This window comes from Taeniopygia guttata, chromosome 12, assembly GCF_048771995.1.
Source record: "Taeniopygia guttata chromosome 12, bTaeGut7.mat, whole genome shotgun sequence".
Classification (NCBI taxonomy): Eukaryota; Metazoa; Chordata; class Aves; order Passeriformes; family Estrildidae; genus Taeniopygia; species Taeniopygia guttata.
Genome location: NC_133037.1, coordinates 7,097,437 through 7,125,173, shown reverse-complemented (window position 1 = coordinate 7,125,173; position 27,737 = coordinate 7,097,437). Strand labels below are relative to the sequence as shown.

Sequence of the window (27,737 nt, the reverse complement as noted above, 5' to 3'; positions counted from 1 at the left end):
TCTGCTGAATAACCAAAGTAGACCAGAGTCATGCCTCACAGGTCAAACCTTCTTCAGGTGAGTGACAACATATAAAAAAGGTCACCTATAATTATATGGGAGGGGAGGGAATAAAGTGCAATACATCAGCAGTGCTCATTACACAGTGACAGCATAATGTGGCTACAATACATAATAAAAATCAGTGATAAACCACCCAGCCTCTTCTGTCTTTCTCCTGGGTGCAATTCAAAGTGTACAGAGAGCTGGCCAACTGCCTGTGCACTGCTGAAATGCCACAGCCACCCTCAGGACAGGGATTCAAAATGCACCAACAGTGTGCCGGTCTTCTGGAGAGAGATGGATTTCATCCTTCCAAGTCACCGTTCAGAACAAGGGACTGGGGTGCCTCCTATCTGCCTTGGCATTAACCTTCTGTCTCTAATCAAAACCCTGTGACACAAAAGATGCTGGAGAACAGTTCTGAGCCTTCCTCGTCATGTGAGGATCTTGGCAGCATGGCTGGCTGAGTGTGACTGGTCCTGCAACTGCTTCCTCTTTTCAAAATAAGCTGTGTTTTAAAAAACAGCTCCTTCCCAGCTGGTTGTACATCCAGCCTGTGCTGGTGAGGAGTGGAATAAAACAGTTTTTGCACAAGCATAATGCTCTCAAGCACCCATTGCTTTAGTGAAAAGGAGGTTTATTTCACTCTTCACCTCATATATTCTCTCTCTACATATAAATACTGTATATCCAGTACAAGGCACATACAGACAAAACCAGAGGAAGACCACTACCATTCTAGGCACTTGTGTAGTACTTAGCCCATCTCCACCACAGTGTACTAGAGGTTGGGTGAATGCAAACAACAGGTAACAACAGGCTGAGGAGCGAGTCCAGGCAGGTAGGGTTGTGTTGGGATGTAACTGCAGCGCTCGTAAAATATACCCATTGCTGCATGCATGGACTGGGCTGCTATGCCACATTTACCCTCCTGTGTCAGGCCACCAGCTCCGCAAGCAGCCGACCCAAAGTTGCTGTTACATTCCTCGGTCAAAGTTACGGAAGCGAGGGCAACCAGGGTAAAATCCCAGTAGGAAACATGGCACTGAGAGGGCATGCACGGAATATGACAGGAGTGACTCGTTTCGTTCGGTTTAGTCACATACCTCTTTCCCCTGCCAGGATCATCCAAGATTGAATGAACAGTAGAAAAACAGGGAGGAAATTTAAATATGTAATCAGGCGTTAGTTGGGTTTTGTGGATTGCTGTGTATTATCAATAAGTAACACTATACTGCATATTTAATACACACTGGAATGATTTTTAGGTGATTGTGAAATTATTTATCAAATGCTCTTAATGCAAAATATTGTGAGTATATCTATATCTATATATCAATGGGAAGGAAAAGAGAAAATAATAAAAGAGTGCAACAATACCTACAGTCATAAATAATAACTGTTCACTCCAAATTTTAAAATTATTAACTTTTCAATACGCATTCAAGAGCACCAGATTTACAGAGAACTCAGGGCTCAATCCTGCAAATACTTACATGGGTATGCAACATCACCTGCTCAGGGAGAAATGTCCTGATGTGCTGAGAGCAGGACTACAGCCAGCCATGCCAGCTGCCCGTGGGACCAAGTGTTTCCAGGATCAAGCCTCACAATTTTCTGGTGTATATTTGACTATGACATGATTTCAGTGGTTTTAATACACAAATCTTTCTGTTAAGGTGCTTCAAAGAGTTAAGAGTCGTTGTATTAGGCCTTAAATAACCCAGACAATGAGTAACAGAGCATAGTTCATCCTAACCTCTGTGACTAGTAATAGAGGTATTACCAATCAGCCAAGGCAGAACAGGCCAATAGGAAACCACGTACTGGAGGGGCCCACAGAGACCCCTGGAAACAACCTGACAAGGGGCAGAAAGGAGAATTGTTCTGTTTTGTTGCAGCTTCCCTTGCTCCCCTCCGGATAGCAGGAGCAGCAGCTGCAGCAGGGACCCCGCTCATGCTGGCTGGAGGCACACACACAGGTCATGATTTGGAAATACAACCTTTCTGGAAAGAGGACAGGCTTGCTCTTGCAGGTAGTTGGTGGTGAATATTTTGGCCAAGCTGGCACTGTCAGAAAGGCTGCAGACTGACATCAAGGACAGTACAACTCAATTAATTCATCCTTTAGCCCTCCCTCCCCTTTGAAAACACATTCCTCCTGAAATGCACCTTGCCTTCATGGTACTCAAGTGTACTTCCAGCTTTTAAAAAAGGTAACCCAGCACCAGCTGGGAAGACATCACACAAATATACAAAGCTCCCACCGGATCCTGTGGAAGACCTGGGGGGACACGACCTCGCCGAGGACGCTGCTCACCTCTGCATGGTGCTCTTCGTTTTGCTGTAGGACTTCAATTACCAACTCTGCCAGACGTATTGTATCTTCTAACTTTTTAGCTGGTGTGACTAACCGGCCTACATTCTCTGTAGTACAAGAACTCAAGTTAAAAGGAAAGCAGGGTGAAAAGCTAGACGAACAGTGAGTTATTTTAGAGGTTAAAAAAAACCCCATAATATTCTGCAGCTTTAAAGATCTTTTCATGCATATGTTAAATGCTTATATAATTAGTACTGAGCAAACCAGAAAGCCACATTCGTTATTATACTATGAAAATACAGTGCTCCAGCTCCAAATTTCACAATATTGTCAGAGTTGGTTTGCTTTATGGTGGCACTTTATTAGCTCGAATAAGAACATCACATTCCCTAAAGACAGCATCTGGCCACTAATCTATGAACAATATGTATCCTTCAATGTAGATGATGCTATTATAGGAATCATATCTATATTATCTAAAAATTCTTTTAAGAAGATCAATTCAAACAAATCTGTCTGCACTTGTAATAAATTGTCAGAGTCGAGCAATTTAAATGTCACCTGCTTCTAAAAGCAAAACTTGCAGGTCTCTCTTGCTCCAGGATTTAACTCTACAAGGGTCAGGAATTATGCATGCTGGAGGGAGTAAAAAGTGGTAAATCCCACACTCATGGGTAAGATTTATATGGGAAAAGAGACGCAAGTTTACAACAAAACCCCGCAAAACAAACCAAAGAGTTTAAATCCTGGAGCTTGGTGTTTACCTATGTTATTTTGCAGTGTTTTCTGAAAACTCAAAAAAATAATTAAATTATTTTCTTCCAGGTAATTTATATTATTAATAGCACGATAAAAATATGAGGTGCTAACAATACAGAACATTTAGAGCATTTCACTAGAAATAATGTAGAGGTAAAGAAAATAACCACAATTTCCCTGAACGACAGCTTCTGCAGAGCTGACCACAGACGTGTCTCTCTGGTTCACACCCAGGTCCCAGTCCCAGCTCTCCTGAGTAGCAAGGGCAAAGAGAGGCATTTCACTACACAGCCAGTCCATACCTCTGCATCCATAGGTATTTTGGCCTCTCCATGGTATCAAAGGGCAGCTCACTGCCCTGGGGTGTGCAAACCCTCCCTGAGACGGTTGTTCAGAGCAGGAGTGGACTGGGAGACCTGCCCCCTTGGGATCCATATGCCAACAGGCCAAGTACTCAGAGGGCATCTTGCTCCAGCTTTCCACACACCCTGTTTTTTTCCTGGTGTTTTGGTCTTGTTTGCTGGTGGGACAGAAACTTGAGGTTGCATAAGATATCCTGTTCTGCTTGACTGGGTCACCCAGGGAGAAATCCCTGCCTTGCTGAAGGCTCAGGGAGCTTACAGGACTTCATTCTCCCCCTCAAAGTCTTGCCAGCCCCTAGGTTCCCCTGAATACCTGTTTACAGGTAACACAGTTCCCATAAAAAGGAAAGCCATATGTTTCAGGACAGTCCCAAATGTGGCTGGTTTTTGGAGGAGCTCAGCAAGCTGGAGTCTGGCATTGTAGGGGCTCAGCTTGGCTGAGGGGTGGTAAAGCACCACGCAAATGAACTCTAAAGTTTTACTGATTTATGGCATAGATAAGGGCCTTGGGTGTTTCTTCTGCAGTTTTGCTGCTGTTTCTTGTATCAGTGGAAACAAACAAACAAAAAAAATTCAAGGTTCCCCTTAATATAATTTAGTGAGCAAATACAGAAATTGGAGAGCTCCTGGTTAACTCCTCAGTCTCTGTCCTACACTATCCAGCACCTCAATGGCTACAAGAAGTAGAAACCACTTCCTTTTGCAAAGGAGCCCAAAGACAAGTCCCTCAGTAAGATCTGGTTGTTCCTGCACCTCCAATGCCAAGGGGAAGCATTTCCATTGATCAGTGCAGCATCAGGCCCATTCTCATTTGCAACATTGATCTGCACTCAAATATAACTAAAAGACAAAAGTGTTAATAAGAACAACTGCTCAAAGATGCTGTCTTTAAAGAAAATATTGATGCTTATATAACTTTGGCAGCCAGCAGATGTCAATCTTAATTTTTTTCCTTCTTATTTTAAATATTTCCCTGGTTAAGTTACTATACATCAGAATATTCTGCTAAGATAGCTGGAGCACTGACAGTTACATGAAACGTATACGATATACTTATCAAACATTTCATCCAACATCATGTAAAGCTCATACATATTTATAGTTTCCATGCAAAATGTTATGCAACAACAATGTTATTTTGTGCTGACGTTGATATTTGAAAATGTTGCATATGTCAGACATTGCTAGACAAAAAAATGTGGACATTTTGAAATAAATGCTACCTCTAAATCTCTAAAACCTACCACGTCGCACTAGGTGTTTAGTATGTATAAAGCTGCATATGAGGACTAGCTTTCTACTGCTACACGAGCGTCTGCTAGACTAGCAAACCACTGAATAAAAGAAAGGAAGACTATTACAGTACTTGGCGGCTGTTTGGCCATGCCTTTGAGCATATGATCTATCATGTTAGTCTGCATTTGAGGAGATGAGGGTGGCCCAGCCGGCGGCTTAGGCTTGGGCGGACGGGCTGGTGGTGCATGACGGAGAGAGAGACGCCAAAAGTAAAGAGACAAATGACTTCATAAACAGTGACAAAAAGATGGAAATTTCAAAAGGAACATAAGCAGAAATGATCAAATACAAATGGAATAAGCTGCCGGGTTTTTGCTTATCGGTGTTTGGGGTATTACACGATAATGACACCATTTGACAACACATATTCTAGAAGTCAGCAGATTCGAACGTCCTACGGCACTGTGCAATCAGAAAGCTAAAAATTCAATGCAAGTCTGAAACCACACTTAGCACAGTCACACGAGGAGACTGAGATGGGTTAATTCAGTTAAAACTCTGGAATTCAGAAAAGGTGAACTAAAAAAACACAACTTGAAGTCAGCTCCCCAATGCTTAGGCACGTTTAGCAATAGAATAATGAGCCATAGGAATTAATTGCTTTGCAAATATCAATTACACATTTTAGAATTAAACGTCACTGTTGGTTAAAGGGAGCTATAAAATATTCTTGTGCAATTTAAACATGTAAAAAAATCTGTCACTTAAAAATGTGTGGTTCCTGATCGTTTCCAGCTCATTTAATTATTTTCAACTTGGAATTCTAGTGGCTTTTATATTCTGGGTTGAATCATATATAAAAACTTGCCAGCTCTATCAAATATGTTACTTGCTATTCCAAATGTTAGAATACTGCAATCAGGACTTGACCCATCTGTCATATAGTTTACAATATCAGCATAGGAAAAATTCAAAGAAAATAGCCTTTCCTTTTACATACACCCAGAGAATAAATTATATGCTGTGAATATATTAACACAATAGTTTCTATTCCTTTTAATAACAGTTTTTAGCAGCATTGTGACTATTTTTAATCATGCCATTTGCAAGGAATCTGGCATATTTATCTGGACATTCTATTGCCAAAAGTCCTTGCCATTTTGCTTGCATTTTCCAGTGGAGGAAAAAAAAATCAGTTGGCTTGTGCAAAGGAGATTTCTGATTGCTTTTATTTCTCACAGAACTATAACACTTATCAAACTATAATAAAGAATATTCGAGTAAACCATCAAGGAGTGTGAGGTTGGTGCCCCTCTCCTTACACAGGGATAGATACACATACATACATACATAAAACCACACACAATGCACACATGTGCACGCACACACACACACACACACACACACACACACACACACACACAAACATTTTTATTCTTTTAGGCTGTGTAATGGTTAATTCAGACTGTCAGATTCAAGCTACTGGCTTTCTTTCTTTTCCTTGTTTTCTTACAACAGGAAAAGCAAATCTATTCATTCATCTCTGGAGTAATCCTGGTCTTTGTTCAACATTTACCAAGGGGACTTTGTCCCCAGAAACAAACCTCTCAGCCTCAAGTGACAAAAATAACTGCTTTTTGGGCATTGGCCTAATGACTTTCACTCTGCTTTAAAACATAAGCAAGAATTAAATTTGGCTACTCACTGATTGCTCCTGAGCTTGATATGCAAATGTAGGAAGAGTATTTTACTGCCCATTGCTATGGAGAGAAGTTTGTGCCAAGGTCTCTGGATAGGAAGGGATGGTGGGGAGAGGGAATTGCACATCTTCTCCCACCCATGTCTGACAACCACAGGGTGGGAACCCCTCACCACTGAGGGGAGTCTGTTGGTTGGCAAAGTTGGGGGTGGCAAAGACAGAGAGCTCTTCCTAAGAGTGCCAAAGCCAAGGTGAAATTAATCTGAGTTGCACCCCATTGCACACGTCAGCACTGCAGCCCTCAAGCATCCTTAAATGTGGAGTCCAGCCCCTGCATCCCTAACAGCTACCCATCCAAAAATAGCTCTTAGGCTTCACAGACATCCAGACTCCAGAGTGTTGAACGGGCCTGATTAGCACAAGTGTTTTCTGTCCTAGGGAAAAGTCATTAATAGAGAAAGAGGAGGAGGAAAAGGCAAGAGATGCAGCAGCATCTTCACGAGTCGCTGGTGCAGCGCGTACAGAACAGCTTGGAGGAGGCTCCCGCTGTGCAGTCGTCAGCACAGTGCCCCAGGGTGGCTCTCACTTCTCTGGGGGGCCTGTGAGAGACCCCTCCAGCACCTTACCCTGCTCCTGGCATCCCCCCACTACCACCCGCTCTTGGAAACAAGCTCCCACAAGGCACTGGAGCAGGCTAAGCAACAAACTCTTGATATAATTCTGATCTGGCCCAATCTGCACAAATATTCAGCTCTTTTCACACATTTCAGTTTTTTAGACCCAAATTCAAGGCTCTTGCATGATGGCTGCAGAACCACCTGGAGGTGAAGAGTTCTCTCTGTTCCTGGGGGCACTGAACACCCATGAGACCCAACTCATGCTTTTCCTTCTTTCTCTTTATTGCAAGAAAATTTAAAAGATTTAAGGTCTGGCTAAGGAAAGGAATTAATTTTCTCTGTAAATTTAAACAGAAATGAGATTGTGAGAGCCGTGCACTATGAGGCACTAGAGCTCACACACTTCTCTAGGTCCAGGTCTCAGATACGACCTGGAGGTGATGTGAGGTCCCTTTCAGGGGTGGCTCAGCTCCTGCTCAGAGCAAGGGAGATGTGTGAGGCTGGATGGGTTTTATCGCACTTGCTAGTATCAGCTGCAGCGTGTGGCAGGTTTTGTTTCACTTGGGCTTTTATTTTTCCCCCTGTCCTTTTCCCCTCTGATCCCTCGCTACAGCCAGTTCAGTATCAGAAATATTCTTGTACTTGCTGCTCATGCGTCTGTCAGATGAGTAAGAGTTAAACACCTTTGTCCCTGAAACCAGAGCTAGGAGCAGCTTCTTACTGCCTGACAAAATGCTTTCCTGGACAAACTCTTCTAAAGGTTTTTATGATTCTGCATGATACTGGCACATAAAATATTTGCAGAAGCACAAATTACTTGAAAAATTCTGGGTTTGTGTTTGCAATGAGCTTCAACCTGCAATAACAGGTATATTGATAAGTCTGTGCTACACTGGGTATAGATATTGCACACAATTCATTGTGTGTGACTCTTTACAGACTGGAAAATTTTCAAACTACGTATTTTTACCTCAGCACCATGATTTCTACTACATGGGTTACTAAAACATCAGCAACATTAAGAATTACACTTGCAATAGGAGATGAATATTACTGACTTTTCATATTTTTTAGAAGCGTACCCACTGATTAAATTATTTCCTCATAATAATTAAAAATATATGACCCTTGCCAAAAGCTTTAGCATCGAAGTGTTATGTGTGCATTCATTTGATGATTGAGCCAATCATCAAAATGATATAAAAAGCTACTGTTCTCAAGACAACTATAAAGCATAATGGACTTAGCCCAAGGACAAGGCAGGGCAGCCTTTTATTATACTCATAAAATTAATTTGTGTGTATCTGAAAGGGATTTCAGTGATGGTATTTTTTCCTCTCAAAATAAGATGTTTTATTTTAAAGTAAAAAAAAAAAAAAATCATAAATTTTTTTTTTCCAAATTCAGAAAGAGAGACCAATTCACCTCAAAACCTCAACATTCTCAAGAGAGAACTGCTCTCCTGATTTTCTAATGATTATTGAGCCTAGAGAAGAATTTGTGCCTATCTGAATTGTGTCTCATACCCCAGGCAGCAAGTTGCTCCCGCAGTTGGTGAGAGACTCATAGAAAGAAATGCAAAATGCAGATCTCTGGATTTTTGAAGCTTTTGCAATAACTTTGTACTGCTTTAGACACTGCCTTTGAAAGGACAAGAGGAAATCTTGAAAGCTGCATAATGATTCTTTGTTAAACACAGCCCAATGCCACTTCAAGGAAGGAAACAAATAAAGCAGCATTTCAGCACACATGGGTAGAAGTTACAGTTGTGCCTGAGGGAAAGTATAGGATTTATTAATGACTTCAGCCTCCACTGCTGCACACAAAGATGGATGTTTTAATATATTTTACATTTTTACTTACTCAAATGATACAATTTTATTTTCTTTTTAAGCTTTGTGAATAATCACAAATGCCGAAGTGTTTGCCCAGCAGGGGCTGGGCTGACAGATCACACAGGATCTGTCCTTGCCTCAGACCTGGTCAATTGACAGGCAGCTCAGCTCCTCAGCTGAGTTACAGATACGTGCACAGAGCTTCCCAGGCTGAGATCCAGAAATAGGGACGGCGAGTGACGTAAAGTGAGCATGGGACTGTGACAAGGGCCAGTACGGCTGCCTTGGAAAATGCCACTGCTTCTTAACAACCTGCTGTGCTGCTCTAGTCTGAAACCAACCTCTCCTGCAGCCGCTTCCTCGGTGGAGGACGCCCTCCACGCCTGCTGGGGCGAGTGTACCATCAAGATGCTCCAAGGCTGGTGCCAGCTCGGGCTGATGCAGCCCAAGCTGCCGTGCTCAGTCCCTCTGCTATGGGTGCACCCAGCACCTGGGACATGTCTGCCTCTGTACAGGCACTGCAGCTGCCCCTCGCTGCCCCGTGGGCAGCACTGACCGGGTTCCAGCTGCACTCCCAGGGAGGACAGTGTGTGCAGCATGGTGAGGTGTGGTGCCTTGGGACACTCCTTCCCTGCACAGGGGATGGAGTGGCTGCTGGACAAGCAAAATCTGGTATTTTTGGATAGCTCAATTTGCCCTGGGGACAGAGCAATAGGACTTCAGTAGGTCTCTCTGCTCTCCAGCTACTTTCCACGAGATATGCCACTGCTCTGCCACCCACACTCTGGCACTAAGCACCGAGGTGAGACCTGTCTCCTTCACTGCTCATCTCTGTGCACCAACTCAGCACCACCACAATAAACCTCTCCTTACACAGACCAAATCCAAATTGCAATATGAGAATTACTCAGTCTGAAAACTGAACCCCCCCACCCAGTCTTACACCAAACACAATCCATTGTCAAACTGACAATTACTGCCTTGGCTGGCACCACCTCTGAAGCTGCCTGTACCCAACTCCAGCAGTGCAAAGTGCACTTGTGTTCATGGGATACACATATATAAGGAAGAAGTTATTATTGGAGAAGTTATTATTTTCTAAAATAATTATGTATTTCTGACCTATATAAATAAATATTTATTAAAAGGTTACAATTATTAATCTGAGTGTTTGTTCCTTGTCTGATTAATAATTAAAGTAATTAATTTTTAATTCTTTTAGCACAGTTTTCTGTTTAATGTTCTATTTCAATATTTTAATGCAAGGCAAGAGATTGCACACTTCTCAGGAGAAAGGAGAACCAAAAGGTAACACTTGTGTGTTTAAGAAGTTGTTTTCAGCGTCTTATTTTTATTCTTGCTTCCGGCAAAATAAAAAAGTCAGGCCAAACCCCAGTCACTTTTGACTCCACTTAAGCTGAGGAACCAGTTTCAAGTGAGTCCTGCTGACCTTGCCTGAAAATTTTTTATTTAAAACAAAGGGAGATTTGTGGGCACAAAGCAGTGGAATCACAACTCCCTCTGCCCTTTCACTTGCTCCAAGCATTGGGAAGAAACAGGTTATTTTTAAACAAGCTGGGCCATAGGAATGTCATTCTGAACTTCTAAACTGCAGGCACGTGACAGGGTGTTGCAGCAAGCACGATGCTCCATGTAGTTATTGTGCTTAATGCACAACAGCCTGTGCTCACTCTAATTTTTACAGTTAATGGCAATAATTGGGACTGTTCTATTTAATTTTATTTATTTGCAGGAAAAATTAGTCTCAATTTTCTAAATATTGGTTGTTATTTACAATTCATTTTACTATGATGCAATAGATTATGGGCCAAATTTGAGCTAAGGATGTCTGGGGAAACCAGAACCTGGCCCAGCCTCTAGAATACTGCTCTTCTAAAGCAATTTCCCTGTGCAAACAGAACTGAAATCAACCAGATCTTTTATTTTTCCCCACAAAACAGAACAATCTACTCACAAAAAGAAATGAACAGTTCAAGTTTCAAGGACTTTGGAACTCGGACTCTGGGGTACAACAGAAACGAGAAGAGGGGCTGCAGGGCTCCACCATCCCTTTTGCAGAGATGTGCACTTGAGCTGAGCCTTTGCCTTGTTACATGTCACCACAGGTTATAAACGAGAGACAAACACGACTTCTGTCCCATCAGATTGTTTGTTACACATTAACAAATAAATAGAAATAAAGAAATAAAGAAAAACCCAGTCCTCCCATCAGGGCAGAAAACAGAAGTTATGAAAACCAAAAATGAACGTTAGTTTACTTATAAATGTGCTTGTTAGGTGTGGAAAATTAATGGCCAAATCACCAATATTTTTTCACCCAAAATCAGCTGCAATTCTTTTGAAAAACAAGAAACCTTCTCTTTACAAAGACTAGATTCTCCTCTACAACTGTCTCCTAAGAAGGCACTACATCTCTACAGGGTATTTTTAATCTACACTCTATTCTATGAAAGGAGGAAAAGGAGATTATGTAGACAGCACAAATTAACTCCTTAAGTATCAATGCATCTCCATTTTCAGCCTGAAGGAGTACATATCTTAAGGAGCTATGAAAATAGAAAACAAAATAAATATAACTCAACAGTCCTAACAATTTATAATGCATATACAATTGTTCACCTGCGTCCTTTTGATTCTCTATATGAAAGAGAGAAAGCAACAAGGAGAGAAAAGAGAGAAACAAGAACAGATATGCAGGATTAATGAGCAAGTGGACCGCACAGCCCCCCAGTTATGCGTGATATATGACATTTGAGAAAAAGAAAAGTCGCCCCTCTCGCCCCCCGCCCCCCCGAGCGTGGGGTTACCAAAGGAAGCTCCTTTCACGGAGGTGAGAGAAAACGCTGCACAAATAGAAAACCAGAGAGGGAGAGCTCTGAGGACACAGAGGGGGTCTCCGAGTGACAGCAGGGTTGGGGTGTCCCCTCCAGAGCTCGGTGCAAAGGAGTAAGTAAAAAAATCGAGGAGAGCAAGTAGAGTGCATCCTTTCGCTGAGAGCTAACAGACAGGAGACATTAAGATCTGATGTACAGAGAAAGGACAGCCTTATACGATCTTATACACAGGATTGGGTAAAGATTTTATACGCAGGCAAAGGGATGGCTTTTTCCAAGTGTCCTTTATCTGACCTCTAGCTCACTTCACAACGTAGCTGCTACCTTTTGATTGTGTACCAGTGACAAGCACTTTACAAACTGGGGTTACACAGAAGCAAAGTAAAAATGCATTCAGGTCACGGACATAAAGAAGAACTGAAAGAACTTACAGACAATCTGAGTTTGTCACAAACAGATGGGTTAATTGTCTAACCTGGTTTAGGCTGATAGAAAGTGACTGGACTTCTCACACTGGGTTTCACAGACAGAAGCAACAGACAAGCCAATGCTAAAAGACTTGAAGCAAGGAGAGTGAGTTGGTTTGGATCTGGACTTTCTTGAGGTAATGAGGACAGAGAAAGTGAGGACAGCATGGAGAGGAGGGTGGTAGGTACTCACGAATGGTTAAATCCATCACTTGAGAGGCCAAGCAGAAGACAGGATGCTCATACATTTCTCTCTTTTTCCCTATAAAAGAGGATTTGGGCATGCAAGAGGCTTAGGTCAGAGGTAAAGAGGTTACAGGCTATAGGTCAGAGGAAAACTTCATATCAGGTTAAAAGGAAAGCCACAGAGTATTTTGGGATACACACAGGATAAAAAGAAGGAAAAAAAAAGAAAAAAAAAAAGAAAAAGGAGGGTTAAAATTTGAGATCTAGTGGATTAACCATTCAGCATGCCCATGAGTCACAAGAGAGGTTGTGACCATGACTCAGAGGTTTGCTCTGAGGTTTGCTCTGAACTGTTTGCAAGAATATAATGATCAAAACATCATGAATAGAGGGAAGTAGAATTTCATTGGTTTAAGGCTCCAAGATACTAAGGATTTCAGCCTTCAGTATCTAAGGCTTTCACAGGTATTTCTTCATAAGCATAGCCTCAAGCACTGCTGCCACTGATTTGGTTCTGCATTTCCGACAAAAGCGCCTTACACACGTGGCTATTCAAATATCATTCAAAAGTAAGATTTCAAAGCCATGTGCAGTGAACAGGAATGTGTCTTACCAAGGTAAAATTGTCATTTGCTCTTCTAAGGAAGTATTTGAATACACAGTGGACTATGCTCATGAGAGAAAACCTGATGCATGCAGCTGGCGGATGTTGGGTTGTCCAAATTAACAATCCCAGCATGCTTGGAAATTGGTGTTACAACCACTTTTGTAGAAATAGCATCAAAAAGTGGCTGTGGCCAATCACAGATAAAGGAGGAGAAAAGCAGAAGAGAGCAGATAGTGTGGAATGAACTATTTCTCTGAAAAGGCAGCTGGAAAAAAAAAATAGGTTTGTTGCTTCAAAGTATTCCCAGACCTAAAAGTCACAGTGCAAAAAGAGAGGGCAGATAATTAACACAACCAAGAAGAATTGAGGCACAAAAGGAAAAATACACACTAACTGTTCTACTTTGGAAATGAATGCATTTTTACTTACAGATCATAAAGTTTGTTTTTGCATAGATTTATCTGAAAGAAGAGAGCAAATCTTACCAACGAGTTAGTAATATTTATACAGAGAACCTAAGGGAGCCAGCCCTGGGTAGAAGCATCCATCAACAGAAAAGCTGTTTTTGATTCTCAGTCCTTCTCCATCCTTGTCAAGTATATTTAAACATTGCATTTTACAGAATACACCAATTAAAGTATCCTCTGAAGTTGAGTACTTTGATAAATTGACTGACAATACAGAGCTTATGAAACCTTAGTTCCTTCTCTATTTTTGTCACTCATTACCAAGTCAAGAGTTGATAAACATCCTTTTAGTGCCCAATTCTTAAGTGTTTCTCACTGGATGCATAACAATGAATTCATTACCACTGGTACACAATTTGCATCATTAGACAGAAAAAAAATGGAAAAAGAGAGGACATGTCATGTACAGAACCTGGACAATTTGCCATATAATAACAACCCAATTTTTCATGTAAACAAGAACTAAGAACAAATCAGAGAGAGTTTTAGTTTGGGCTTTTTTTTTCTCCTCTCAATATTGTCCTATAGGCATACAACAATAATCTTGGCTGTGGGAAAGCTTCACATCACACATGACAGAAACCCAGAGTCTAGAGCAGAACATACCATTCATTTGGAACACACAGGTTTAAGTAATCGGGAACTTGGAAAAAGTTGGGTGGGAGTTTCAAGTTGGGAATAGCAGCCAACAAGGTACCAACATAAACTGATAACACATAAAGAATGACTGAGTCAGAGAGCTTCAGTAACACATATCCTCCAGCAAACTTTAAAATGTCTTTTTGATGGCTACATGTGTCTCTGGTCACTGGTTGTTACTCTCCCATAACTTAAAAGGTCAAAAATATCAGCTTTGCCAGATTCAGAGTGACAAGAAAGAAATCCGATGCAAGTATGGGATCACTGATCAATGACTGCAATGCAAACTGCAAAGACAATGAAACACACCCAGAAAAAAAAGACATTTTAAATTGGCTACAAATGATTCAACATAGATTAAACAGTTTTTCAGCTTTTTATTTTTCATTTGTCTCCTGAAGTGTCACAAGCAATTAACTGCAGTATACCTTCAGCTGTAAAGATGACATCCCAAGTATTTCTCAATTTGTTTTTTAAAACCACAACGTGAGTCTGAATACTACACCACTGGCCAAATGCACTAACGATCAAAGGAAAAAAAGTTACAGTTCTTTTTAACTGTTTCCTCTCTCTTTTCCAGAAAAAGAAATGATTTGCATAGCTTCCATTCTTAACTGCTTCCGAAGCCAACAACACAGAAATGATTCTGAATTACAACAGTTTTATCGACAAAAGAGTAAATAGCAAATGAGATTCTTTTAAAGCGTTCCCAGCCACCTAAGTTGACACCTAGAAACATGAGAAAAATTGTAATTTCAGAAAGAAAGAGCCTTACCTTCAATTTTGGCATACTCTGATAGTCGAGTATAATTGACTAGAGCTGCTTGCTCCAAGCATTTACGGATGACTGTTTTTACCTCCTCTTGAGGGACCGGAGTAACTATGTCTTTCATCAGAACCTTGACACAAGAAAATCTGATTTGTTGTGGCACACAGAACTGCTTTTCTCCAAGCCCAGCACAAACATCCATTCCTATGCTAGTGCTGTGTGGCTCTCAGGGCATGTGTACAATCACAGGACTCACTACAAGGTGACCTTGGCCAGCCTGAGATGTGGGACTGTATTATTCCCCTCCTGTATTTACACTGCATGGCATGCCCTGAAGTCTGTGATGATTTTTTAGGGTACGACATTAAGATTTATCACAACTTGCCCAGTGCCAGGCAATGTTTTGCCCTTCCCAGGCTTTACTGACTGATTTGGGTTTGGGTCTAGACTTGGCCATACTGTAGGTTAGCAGAGGTGGGAAGGATGTTGGAGTGGGGATGGGGAGGAGGTTCATGGTGAGCATGATACATCCAGAGGGAACAAATTTGCCTCAAGATGAGAATTCCACCAGGCAGCAGCCAGGCATTGCTGCCAAGGGTCTGTGATACGGACCTTTGCCAGGCAGACCCTTCACCCTCACCTGACAACACAGACACAGAACATTGTGCCTTTAGTGGTCAGGCTACACACCTGCCCCTCAGCAGAGGCAGGAGACACCAACCCCACCTGAGCCCCACACTTTAGCGTAAGATATCATTAATTACATGTCCTCTGCAAGGCCAAGAGCTTCTCAAGCTTTTAGAGATGGAAGAATACATGAAAGCAGGTCATTTGAATTACTCTTTGCTATTTCTGTGCTTACCCTTTCCAGCAGTGACAGAGTGGCTTTCAGTGCACCCTCTGGACGGCCAAATGGGAAGCAGTACCTAGAGAAAGCACATCATCTTAGCATTAGACCAAGTGCACATGAACAAGCCTTTCCTGAGCCATAAGGATGCTTTCCTAAGTATTTCCTTATTTCCAAGTAATTCTCTAGTCTCTCTGCTCAGAATGTGCAGTCTTTCTTTAGGGTAACATTCTGAAAGGGTTTGTTGGTGAAGACTAAGGCAGCAAAAGAGAATATGGGTTAGTAATAAACTGATAGTTTTAGCAGTTTCTTAAATCTGGGTGTCACCTGGAGAGTTTTTAGATCTCTTGGAGAGATAATATCATTTTCTACTAAAAATGTGGGGGAAAAAGTTCCTCTGGAAAGGATATTTACTTCCAGCTGGAGACCTGGCAATGCACCAGGGTGTAGGTAATGCACATCACCCATCCATGTGAATGTCCACAGCCTGCCTGACCTGACCAGTGTGCTGGGGGTTTCAAACTTTTCCATACTGTAGGATACTGTCCATACTACATCCCTGCAGAAAGCCCTGCCTGTCAATGTTAGGGAGAAGGTAAATGGGTTATAACTGAGCAGAGAGGAACAGAGAAATAAGAGGATAAGGGATTTTTTGTTGTTATATTTTAGAAAAAATCCACAGCTTTACCATGCCTATGGGAGCAAGATGGTTTGAAATATCCTTTAAAGGATATATATTTAAAATCACACGCCAGCTATAAACATGCTTCGCTGCCCTGTGTAGGTCTGTGTCACTTATGCAAAATTCCTGTGTGCATTCAAAACCTGCCTTTTGGCTTTACTGCTTATAGGAGGGAGCTGTGAGGAAATAATTTCTCTCGCATTCAGCCTGGGCTCGGTGCCTTTACCTGAAATGTGTGATCTGATTCTCCAGCAGCACCCGGAGCCGCTCCTTGATCTCTTCAAAACGCTCTTTCTCGTCCACGGTCACAGTTCCTATCCCGTCAGGCCTGCAGGAGAAATGCCACAATGACTCAGACTCCACTTCAGCACCCTGGGACCTCATCCTGCAGCACACAGCCTTTCCAAAAGGACCCTCTCCCACTGTGAGACCCGGGACAGAGGATGTGCCGTGCCGAGACAGGGGTGGCTGCAGCAGCACCACTGCCAAAGTATCAAAAATAAACAAATAAACAAGTGTCCTCTCTTACAGTGATAATCTAGATGTGGACAACCCCCCACCCCCTTATTTTCATTATAAAAGAAGTTGGGGAAAGCAGATTTCACTCAAAATACAGGTATATGCAGGGAGTGCAATGCCAGCTCTCCTGTCAGGATTGAGCCGGTTGCTGGAAAAACAGGGACTGAATTTCTCCAGAAAAATTCAGCTGCTAATTTAACACAATTCACAGTATAAAAGAATATCAATGACATATATATAAACAGAATAGAAAATTCTGCACTCCTTCCTAGCTGCTGAATCACCCCATTATAGAGGTTTCTTGAAGTGAACCATCTTCAATATATTCTGCCGAAATATGCCTGAAGAGTGACATGCATTTTGCATTGGAAATGCAATGCCTCTTCAGTAGTTTAATTTTAATTTATAAAAATGAACACATTATGCAATTTATCTCAAATTTTCTCAGGCAACTTGATGCCCCTCTATTTGAGGAGTGCACAGGAGTGTGTTGTGAGACACCCAGGTCCTGCTGCCTTGGGGTACTTCTCATCTTTCACAGAGCACAGTGTGCAGACAATCCCTGCTGAGGCTCTTCCTGGGGGCTGGATAATGCCGTGATCCCTGTGCTCTTCCATCCTGTACCTCTGCTGGTGCCAACCTACCCAATCCTCTCCTTCTCCCCCACCCCACATGGCAAAACCCGCCGTGCAGCAGCATCCCAGGCGAGAGGAGGGGGCGAGCCTGACCCACCCATCCACCAGAGGGATTGGCCAGGCACACAGTCACTGGCACTGCTTCCATCACTGCGGAGCAAAGTCTAAGGGGTTGTGTACTCCTGGACAACTCTGCTGGCACAGGCGATCTTTAGGTAACGTAAGACATCTTAAAATTGAACAAATGTTCTTACTTAAAGGCCTCCCCCAGTGTTCAGCCTAAGCTGCATAAATCCGCAGTACTAGACTGGTTTGGCTTTACAAAAGACTTGGCAAGGGATTACAAAGCTTCTAATGAACCTCCTGTCAGGGGTTAATTGGTTGGCTTTATTTTCCTCTTAAAAAATCAAAGGCCCTAAACTTAAAAAGAAAAAAATTCTATAAAAAAAATTAAAATCTATAAAATCTGTGCAATCACTTCTCCTCGACCCTACATTTAGTAAGCTCTTAATACCATAAATATGAACTCTGATATTCCAACACAGGTGAATAAACCATTAAAACATTTGGGAAGAGGAACTTGCAAACCGTAGATGATATTTACTGCAAAATTTTAAAGCTAAATATATATTAAATAAAACTTGCAGCATGGACACAGAAAAATACTTGAATACCAGGGCATGTATTTAAAGTTAAACAGCATTTAATCAGATTCTTTCTTTGATTATTTGCCAAATTCAGTTGTGTATTAAGGAAAAAAAAAACAGGAAAAAAAGATTTAGGCTGAAACTTGGATAAAATGTCTCAGTTGGGGAACACATTTCATAAACAATTTTGGAAGTATGGATCTGGTCTCATTAGTAACTAATTAGTACTAGTTATTTTGAAAAAATGAGCAAGCCACAAAAAACCCAAATTAGATATTGAACAAAAATTAATGTCTTAACATGCTTAATATAATTTATTCCAAAGTTCCATAAAATATTTAATATTCAGAAAGAGATGTCCATGCCTTTTGTGATACTGTGCACCTCACAGTGCCTAGTTTGTTCCCAGGAAGAGAGAGATAATTCAAGGCAGATCACAATAAATGCCATATATTAAGGTGCAGGGTTGAAGCCCTCATTTGACTTTTGGCATTTGGTCCTTGCCCTGTACCCACAACAGCTCAGAGTGTCACTGGGTTAATTGTATCAACACTGACAAACGAGGGAGTAAAAGCTGCCTGCCCTGGTGGTGATTTGCTGTGGGACTGGAAATGGTTTGAAAATTGTGTTACCCTTTGCTAGGTCAATAACCTCAACCAGTGAGATTTAATGGCAGGATCTGACAGCTCAGGCTGGGTCACAGCCTTCTCACGTGAATCTCAGCTTCTCACTGTACTCAGAGCTTCTCACTGTACTCATGTGTGTAACATGGTTGTTACTCACCACGTAACAACTCGTGGCGGACACCCAGCACAGGCTGACCTGACAGCATCAGGTGTGTCTTGGCCAGGCAGTGGCAGCTCTGGAAGCATCACTGACCCACACAAAGACAAAGGGCAGGCTCTGGACAGAAAAACTCTGGCCAATGTGGCTTTTGCCCAAGTCACAACACCTGAAGGGATGCCAACCAAACCCCTATGTCACACACACACACCATGAAAGCTTAATCCTTCATTCTTCCCCTTTCTTGTGATCCAGGACACAAACCCAGTGGCTCTGGCCACCAGTCCCTCCATGCAGGCAGTAAGCACAAGCTGCTCTCATGTCTCATGCAAACTTGAGACAATCTACAGGTCAGCTGTAGCCATTTTTGGAGCAGTGTGGATGTCTGGAAGGGCCTGCCAAGCGAGAGCCATCACCACGGCAAGGACTCCCTTTCTCACCCAGCTGTGGACTATATTGCATCTGACATGATGAGCATCTCTTGAATCTACCTTTCAGATTTTCGGCAAACCATTTTCTCACTGTCCTTCACAAAGTTGACATTTTCGGCAGCATGATAGGAAAGATGTCATGTCGGCTGCTTTTCAAGTTGTTGTCACAGTGGTTAGCACCAGTTCTGTCATCTTTGCTTTCCTCACAATCCCCCATCTTGAGCCATGTCACAAATAATAATACTTCCAATGTTTTTGTCAAATTTCAAATACTATAACCCAGTTGCACATCTTTGGATTTACTAGTTATGTTAATCTTTGTTGCTCATCTTCCCAGAAGCTGAAGCATTAGAAACTCATTAATTAGTGACAAATGCAGGATATAGATAGAACTGGAAAAACACTACCCAAAGCCTTCCACTTAATTTATTAGCTCGATAATTTTGAAACCTAATTAAATATTCAAGTCAAATATACTTTGAAAATATAATCTTTCTGAGGGAACATATTTATTTTCCCTTTTGCAAGAACACAAAGGGTATATAGCTTAGCATCACTGTAATTTAAGATTCACTTCTGTGCTCTAGACAATTTTGGTACACAGATGATGGGGCTGAAAAATCCCCAGGAGAATCTAAAGCTGCACAGCTCATTCTGATGTTTATTGGCAATTTTGTTTTCAGCAAAGGTCTCCAGCTCAACTTTGATACCAGAGATTTGATCTAATGTACAGAAGCATCAACTCCTCCAGCAAGCAGCATCTCTCGAAGCTGCAGGAACTGATGTTCTCACAGTCCACAACTATATCATTACTGCACTGAAGCAGTGATGAGAAGTGAGAGAAGAGCAAAAGGGTGGAACAGAAGTTTTGGATGTACATGGTATATACAAATGCATGAGGGACGAAATGGGTTTGGGTCTATGAATTCAGCTGGACAAACAACGTTAATGTCTCCTTCTGTGTGGAGACACAATTCCATCCAATTCTCTACAGCTCCTGCTCACGGGTATTTGAGGTGTACGGCAGAAGCTGTGGGCAGAGAGGGAAGCAGAAGGGCAAAAAAGGCAAGAAAAATAACTAACGAGATTTTTAATTATAAGTAAACAAGTTTCAGATCACTCCTTCTGCTGCAGATTCACTGTGTTGGCTCTAAACTAGTAAATTCCCACAGTAAATATTTCATATGAAAAGTTTTAAATGCCACTTTCCTAATCCCCCCATGTTTTTAAGTTTTAAACCACAAAAACAACAACATCAACAAAGCAGGTGGTGAAATTAAAAAAAAAGGGTTGCAATTTAAACAGCAAAAATGATAGTCCTTGTTTAGCTTAGATGGTTTGTGCAAATTCCGGGGTTAATTATAAATTATAATTAGGACCTGTGATCCTAAGGCCACTGCTTTATTCTACAAGTCCCGCCTCCCCCCATGCCCTTTTCTAATTATACCCGGTGCCCCCAGGGCTAGTTATGCTGCTAAAACAAATATATCAAAATGATTTTTTAACAAAGACTAATATATGAAGCAATAGCATGCATTTGTATGCAATTATAAATATACAGTATAGCTCCAGCACGTTAATCTCTTTGACATAAGCCTCTATGAAATACCACGTCGGCTTCTAAATGAAAAGACATATCATCTTTTACACCTTTTATGTTTAACTTGTCTACACTTTTTTTTTTTACTGGGGAAAATATTGGTTACACGTAGCAAACAGATCTTTGCACGCACTGTGAGCCCTGGCATGCAGAGCCAAGGGAAAAAAAACAATGTCAAAAACTGATGCAAATAATTTGATTTTTTAAGTAACAACTCAAATATAAAACACGTGCTGCCTTCAGCTCCCTTGCTGGTTGCCAGGTGCAGCACATATGAGCTATACAGTAAACATCGATGATTAGTGCCTTGGACGGCATGTGTCAGGAGAGGCTTTTGCAGGAGCCCTCGCTGGAGGAGTTGCCTGCGCAGCCCCACCGGTTGCACAAGGATGGGCTCTGGGGATGTGGGCAGGATCACGGCTGCCTCTCACATCTTCCCCAGCAGACCAGACCTGAAAGAGTCCACCTGCCTACGGCCCAAGGAAAAAAGTGTATTCAGCAAACATCGATTTTCCCCAACTCCCCTTTCTTCTGGGGCCTCACACCGTGTGGGAAATGTTGGTGAGAAGCCCTTTGTTCACCCCAGCGCTCCTGGGCTGCCCCAGCCACCCGTGAGGTGCTGCCGAGCATGGGAACCATTTAATCTCCCAACTCCTGCCTTCCCTTCGCTCGGGCTCTCCTCCACGCTGCAGCACAGCCAGCTCACTGATTCTCATTGCGATCCACACTCCTGACGCACCGGATGGTTCCTGAGCCCTGCCATCCTACACCCATAGTGCTGAGTCGTGTCAGCCTCCTGCGCTGAGCGGTGACCTGCTGGTGGCTGCCAGCCCAGCCCTTCAGTGCAGGAGCACATCCCATCCGACAGACAGCGGGAGCACCGGCTGTGTCACCACGGGATGATCACGGCGCTGGATGGGACACGGAGCTGGCACCTCACCACAGGGCAAGGCACCACACCCTGCCAGACTGAACCTGCCTTACTGCAGCCAGGGCAAGGCATCTGAACCAGAAACCCAACACTGAGCTCTGGGAGCACAGGAAGATATCATGATAAAGTGTATTTACTGCTTGAGGGACGAAAATAATCCTCTATTTCTTTTGTTTCAAATAGCCGTGTGGAAATCTTTATGTGAAACAGACCAGATATGCAATTACAGTACAATGGAGAATATTGCAGGTATGTCACGTAGAGTTTTCAGTTCCTGAAGGTTTATGACAATAGCATATTTCTGCTGGGTTTACAATTGTAAAAACAGTAATGAAACTTAATGGTAACATTTGTTAACAAAATTGCTTTTTCTTGAAAACAAATTTGAGGCCATAAAATACAGTTTACAGAAGAAAGGGAAATCACTAATATACCAAATTAATTAACAGAGACTTGTAGCTGCTTGAACCCTAGGTAAATAGTCATTGAACAACTTGCAGAAGATTATGGTACTTGGTTGTTATTAGGCTGAAGGGAATTCAGTCCAGCATCCTGATTTTGATAAGCTCAGTCTGCTAATATTGAGCATGCAAATTATCAATATTTAACTTGGATTTTTAAAAGTTTGGGATTAACAAGCACAAAAAGAGTTTTTAATGATGCTAACTTTAAAAATAATGCTATTCTCTGCCTAAATTAAAAAAAAAAATACACAAGTGAAACCAAGGCCATTCCTGATAGCCACTTCTTTGCAAGGTACAGGAGCCACTGCTCAAGATCTAAGCACTAACTTTAGACCTAGAAAAGCTGAGCTCAACTTTCTGTTCCACAATACTTCTCCCATGTGTGGACAGGGAAGCGGTGAGGCTCCTCTAACACATCACTTCTCGGTGTGTCAAACAACGCTGGCAGTACTGCCACGGCCCTCATGACATGAGGACAGAGGGAGAGGGAAGGCAGGGAAAGATCTTGGTGGCCATTTAAACCCTTTCACAACTTTATGATATGAATGTCTTTTCAAAACTGTTCCTGCTCTTGCCTTTGCTAGCTCTTTGGAGGAATATTGATACAGAAAAGCAACATAGTGGGGGCACCAAAAGCAAAGAGACATCAATAAACATACCACGTGTTGTTGGATGTCTGGATAATTCTGCATCTTTACTATCTGTCAATTATGTAAATACATCAGAAATAATATTTTTTCATAATGATAAGTCTTTGCAAAAGGCATCCTGTGATACCAAGTGGACAAAACTCCATTATCAACTAATGAGAGACCACAATTAAAAAGCATTAAGTTCCTCAGTCTCAGTGAAAAGCAAGTACCTAAGGACAGTAAACCATGTAGATATTGTTCTTGCTAGTCCCTGTTTTCCTCACACCCTGCAATTGCATAGTCAGATGTCCCAGGAGATGAAACTCAGGGCAAGTAATCTACATTTAACTCCATTTCTACTTGTGAAAAAGATGAAATTAAAATAAAAATTATGTGGGCTGTCATGCAAATAGCAGTGATTTACAGCCTTGGTATGGAGAGATCATGTCAGGGGTTTGAATAAGATACATGAGCCCAAAGGAGAGGGGAGACCAAACTCTGACTTGCAAGGCAACAGGGCTCCAAACTGCCCACAAAATCCCATTTTGACCACTTCACCTGCTGCAGCCCCAGGGCCAGCCCCAAGCTAGATCTGCATTTCCACCACCAGCCTTCCCGCTCCCGTCCTGGCTGCGGCACGGCAGCGCTGCCGAGGCGGGGTTGGACGGGCGAGGAGGCATCATCCCCACACTGACACCTGTCATCCTGTCAGCCTTGACCTTCAGGCTGTCCTCGGCATCCACAGCCTGCCTGCACTTCCCGCTGACTGCGAGCGACTGTTGTCTCGCTGCCTGACCTTATGCAAACACGATACAAACAGACAGCCCACCTCAGCTCCATCACTGTCTGCTGCTAATACAGGAGATTGATAGCCACATGAAATTATCTCCCTGCTCGACCTTCATTACTGGGTGGCATATTCTGTCTGACAGCCAACTTCATCCTGGGGAAAGCTAAGCCACCCATTCAGGGGTTTTCACTGTCTAAAAGTGAAGGAACTCTTTTTTATGAAGAAAATCAACACTTTTTCAGATTTGGTGGAAAAAGAAGCCTTTGTTAAACACAAAAATGTCTTGTAACTCAGTCTTTCCCAGACCACTGTGCATCCCAACAACGATGCAATATGTGGCCACTCCAGGATGTTCTGCTGGGTGCTGTGCCAGGTCCTGGGGCAGGTGTGCCACCTTGACAACTTTCACACGGAAAGTTTCTGTCATGAGCTGTAGTTTCCTGGGGAGAGCAGGGCCAGTCATAAGGCAATGAGCAATGCATGGACACAGCAGGTGGGAGGGAGGGACAGAGCTAAAGCGAGCGTGGCTTTACTGCATCACAACTGCCAGTAAGGACTGCATGGGTAAACAGCGGCTTTCCATCGCTCTCTGCCAGCCAGCTCGCAAATGCACGATGCATGTGGCCTCAACAGCTCTCTGGAAAGAAATCGTGACTCTTCCAATCAGATATTCAGATTGCTTAGAGTAGACACGAAAGATAAGCAGTCGCGTTTTTCTCCGAGACCTCCTGTGGTCCCTTTCTGTGACCTTCTGGTAGCAAAAGCCAGACGCTGCACCCCGCAGACTCCATGGCAAACTGTTGGGTGTTAAGCAGAGCCTGCCCTTGGTGGGAACGCGCAATGCTGCAGCCTTGCATCTCCCACACAGAGCCTCCTGCAATCCCCAGGCAACAGAGAGACGGCACAGACCAAGAAGGAACATGAACCTTCAGCTTTCGGATGTGAAGTCAACTGTCAGCTAGAGACAACTAAGTCATAGCAAGACACCTCATTCTTTTCTTGGAATATTTTAAATGAGTGACTGGAATAGCCCATCCATGGCCAAATTGCCCCTCTGGCAGTGCCCAACAGCCCCTCATAGAGCGCAGCAGCCACACACAGCCCTGGACAGCCGTACAGCATGGGACTGGCTTGAAAGCATGACATTTTCCTGAGCCCACAACTCTCCACCCCCATGGAGAGGGAATGGGAGGTTGTCACTTGGCCCATACCATCAGATACCTCCTGCCACCAACCCGGATGAAGAGAAAGCTCCAGCCCTGGCTGTGCAGAGGTACATGGAGTAGCTGTGATGAGCATCCCACCTCCTCTCTGTTCGGGGCCATCCCACCTCCCCTCTGTTAGATGGGCTTTGAGCCAAGTCCTGTTCCCAAACCAGCTGTCAGCTGAGATGAGTCCTGCCTAGGACAAAGGGCAATGGGGCAGCCACTTTCACTGGCTGGTCCCATCCCCTAAACACCATGTGAGCCATCTTCTAAACGCACACCTAAAAACCTAAGTCTCTGATCCCCTGTAGGACTTGGGTGTCCAAATGCTATCCAGCTCCCAGGAGAGCATGTCACCCCAGTGCTGGAGTCAGGTCTCCCTGAGCCATGGGGGTGCAACTGCCCAGGGTGCTCAGTGACTGAGGAGCCCTCTGCAACACACTCCTGTGCACTGCACACTTTCACTTACCTTTTCGGCTCTGGATTCGGCTGGGTTTTGGGCTCCTTCTTTTTTTTGGACTCCTTTTTGGAATCCTTTTTTGTCTCCGTTTCAGCAGCAGAGGCTTTGCCCCCCTCACCGTCTGCACTTGGCTGTGACCCACCAAGTAATTCTGCCATGAGTTGGCTTGGGGGAATGATTGAAATGTGGGGGGCAAGGCCAGCAGCAAAAGCAAAAGAAATAAAAAGAAAGCATGAAAAACCTCAAAATAAAACAAAAGGAAATTAAGCTGAAAGGAAACAACTGAAATCATATAACAATTGGCAAAGAAAGAACGAATGAGCAACGGAAAGTCAGAACTAAAAAAGAAACTAAGGAAGCAAAACTTGGTTTCCATGACAAGATGTAGGAAAGTAACTGCAAAAGCAAGCAACAGCCTTGCAATGTGAAACCTGGGCAATGCGTGTTGTAAATCAGGGTGGTATTTACCAGAGGTATATGAAAACACCTAATTATTTTATAGCATTCCTTTCTTCAGCAAAATATGTAAGATACAAAGCGATATCTCAAAGTATACAATATAAATTAACAGAAAAAAAGCAGAAAAAGAAGCTGCAATAGATGCTACAGCTGTCAACAAAATAAATGGAGAGGGGGGGAAAAACACATCTCCAGTTCCTCCCATCAAAGGTTTGTCATATTTGAGAGAAAGGAACTGTCATCTTTTGAAACTGAAATTGCTTTGTAACAGAGTAAGATAAAATTTCCAGTTATGTCTAAGCAATTTCTGAACTGATGTCACGTGGGCTTTAAATAAGACATGGGTGCCCAAGGGCTTAAAGCCCTTCTGAGCACTGAAGTTTGATACTGCTGAAAATTTCACTGCTACAACTTGTCAGATCCTCTTGCACAGCAATTAAATCAGCACGGTGTATCATTTACTTCTATTTATTCAACCCGTGACAGTCACAGGGACTGCAACTGTATCTTGTTCAGAACTGCATCTTAGCAAGTGCCTGGGCAAGTTAAAAACCTTTATTTCTGGATCCTCTATGTGCATTTTTACTGCTTACATTAAACAAGCAATGAAACAAACAAACAAACCGACTATGCCACTAGAAGTGCTGCTGCCAAACATCCACTGTGAAAACAAATTGGGGACTGTTGTGCATTATCCAAGGAAACCTGTATTTGACAAAGTCATCTCTTGTAGGCAGGGCACTGCTAGCCAAGAAGAATTCCTTACCTGTTGCCATGAACATGTGATGCACAAAAGGCAAAGCTGTAGTGAAGTAAGGTGGGGTCAATCATAGCTCCGTTTTCTGCGCGCTCTAGCAAATCTCTGAGGTAGCAGAGATGTCTGTGACAGCCTCTCACTCCATTACGTGCACAATACTCATCTAGCACAAAGACCTGGCCAGGACTAAACCAGCCCTGTTTAGAAATAAAGAGACTTGATTTTAAATATAAGTTATTAAATACAAAGGCTATCAGATTTGGAGGTGTAGTGGTCAACTGCTCTAATAAAAAGAAATACAAACCTAAGGCTACATTAAAGAAAAAGGAGAGAGGTCACTCAAACAATACAGTCTGCACATCATTACTCAAACACAGCATATACTCATTGCAACCATAAGCAAAAACATATTATGCTACCATTAAAGGGAAAGTCATTTAAAATGCTGAAAAGTTAGGCCAGTTCATGTCAGTGCCTAGCAAAAAATACAAAGGGAAAAAAAAGACACTATTAAGAGATGACAAGGTTTGGTTATTTAAACAGTGTGAAACAATAGTCTCATTCTGGGGATGGGATTGTACATTTGGCCGGGAGCAGAAGATTGATCTGGGGGAAGAGGACAGAGGATTACACTGAAAAATGACTTCTCTTGCATCTGGCAGGTAGGAACATCCTGCAGATGGAGAAAGGCAATTCTGCAGTATCAGAAAGGGACATTTCCCATTGTCCCTATTGCGTGCTGCTGGCGACATGCTCTGACATCGCCAGCTCCTTGGCACCAAAACAAGGGGAGCTCTGCTCAAAAGCAGGGTTCCCTTACACATCCAGGAACCTCAGACCATTTCTTTGTATCAGCCTGAGGGGCTGGTGACACAAGGATTGTGGTGCAATGCCCAGACTCCCAAAAGGACGACGCCCTTCCCTGCAAGGGGATGGCTCTGGTGAAGGTCCTGGGACAGCCGAAGTGGAGCGTGCCTCTGCCTTCAGGAGAGGGGCTAATGAGAACAAGAATAATCTCGTAGATTGCTTTTCAAA

At 42.8% G+C, this 27,737-nt stretch overlaps 1 protein-coding gene across 13 annotated transcripts in view; it reads right to left on the bottom strand.

Annotated features, from left to right (window-relative positions):
* Positions 1–27,737, bottom strand: part of CADPS (calcium dependent secretion activator) — a 206,109-nt gene that overhangs the window by 53,324 nt on the left and 125,048 nt on the right. For 4 of the 13 annotated variants that reach the window (XM_072934705.1, XM_072934712.1, XM_072934706.1 and 1 more), the window contains exons 13-19: positions 26,712–26,899; positions 16,616–16,717; positions 15,723–15,786; positions 14,867–14,990; positions 12,386–12,454; positions 11,511–11,528; positions 2,363–2,469 (exon numbers count right to left, since the gene is read on the bottom strand). In XM_072934705.1, coding sequence (XP_072790806.1) covers positions 2,363–2,469; positions 11,511–11,528; positions 12,386–12,454; positions 14,867–14,990; positions 15,723–15,786; positions 16,616–16,717; positions 26,712–26,899 — 672 coding nt within the window. The remainder of the gene's footprint in view (positions 1–2,362; positions 2,470–11,510; positions 11,529–12,385; positions 12,455–14,866; positions 14,991–15,722; positions 15,787–16,615; positions 16,718–26,711; positions 26,900–27,737) is intronic. The other 9 variants (XM_072934711.1, XM_072934715.1, XM_072934718.1 and 6 more) reach the window with 3 other exon arrangements.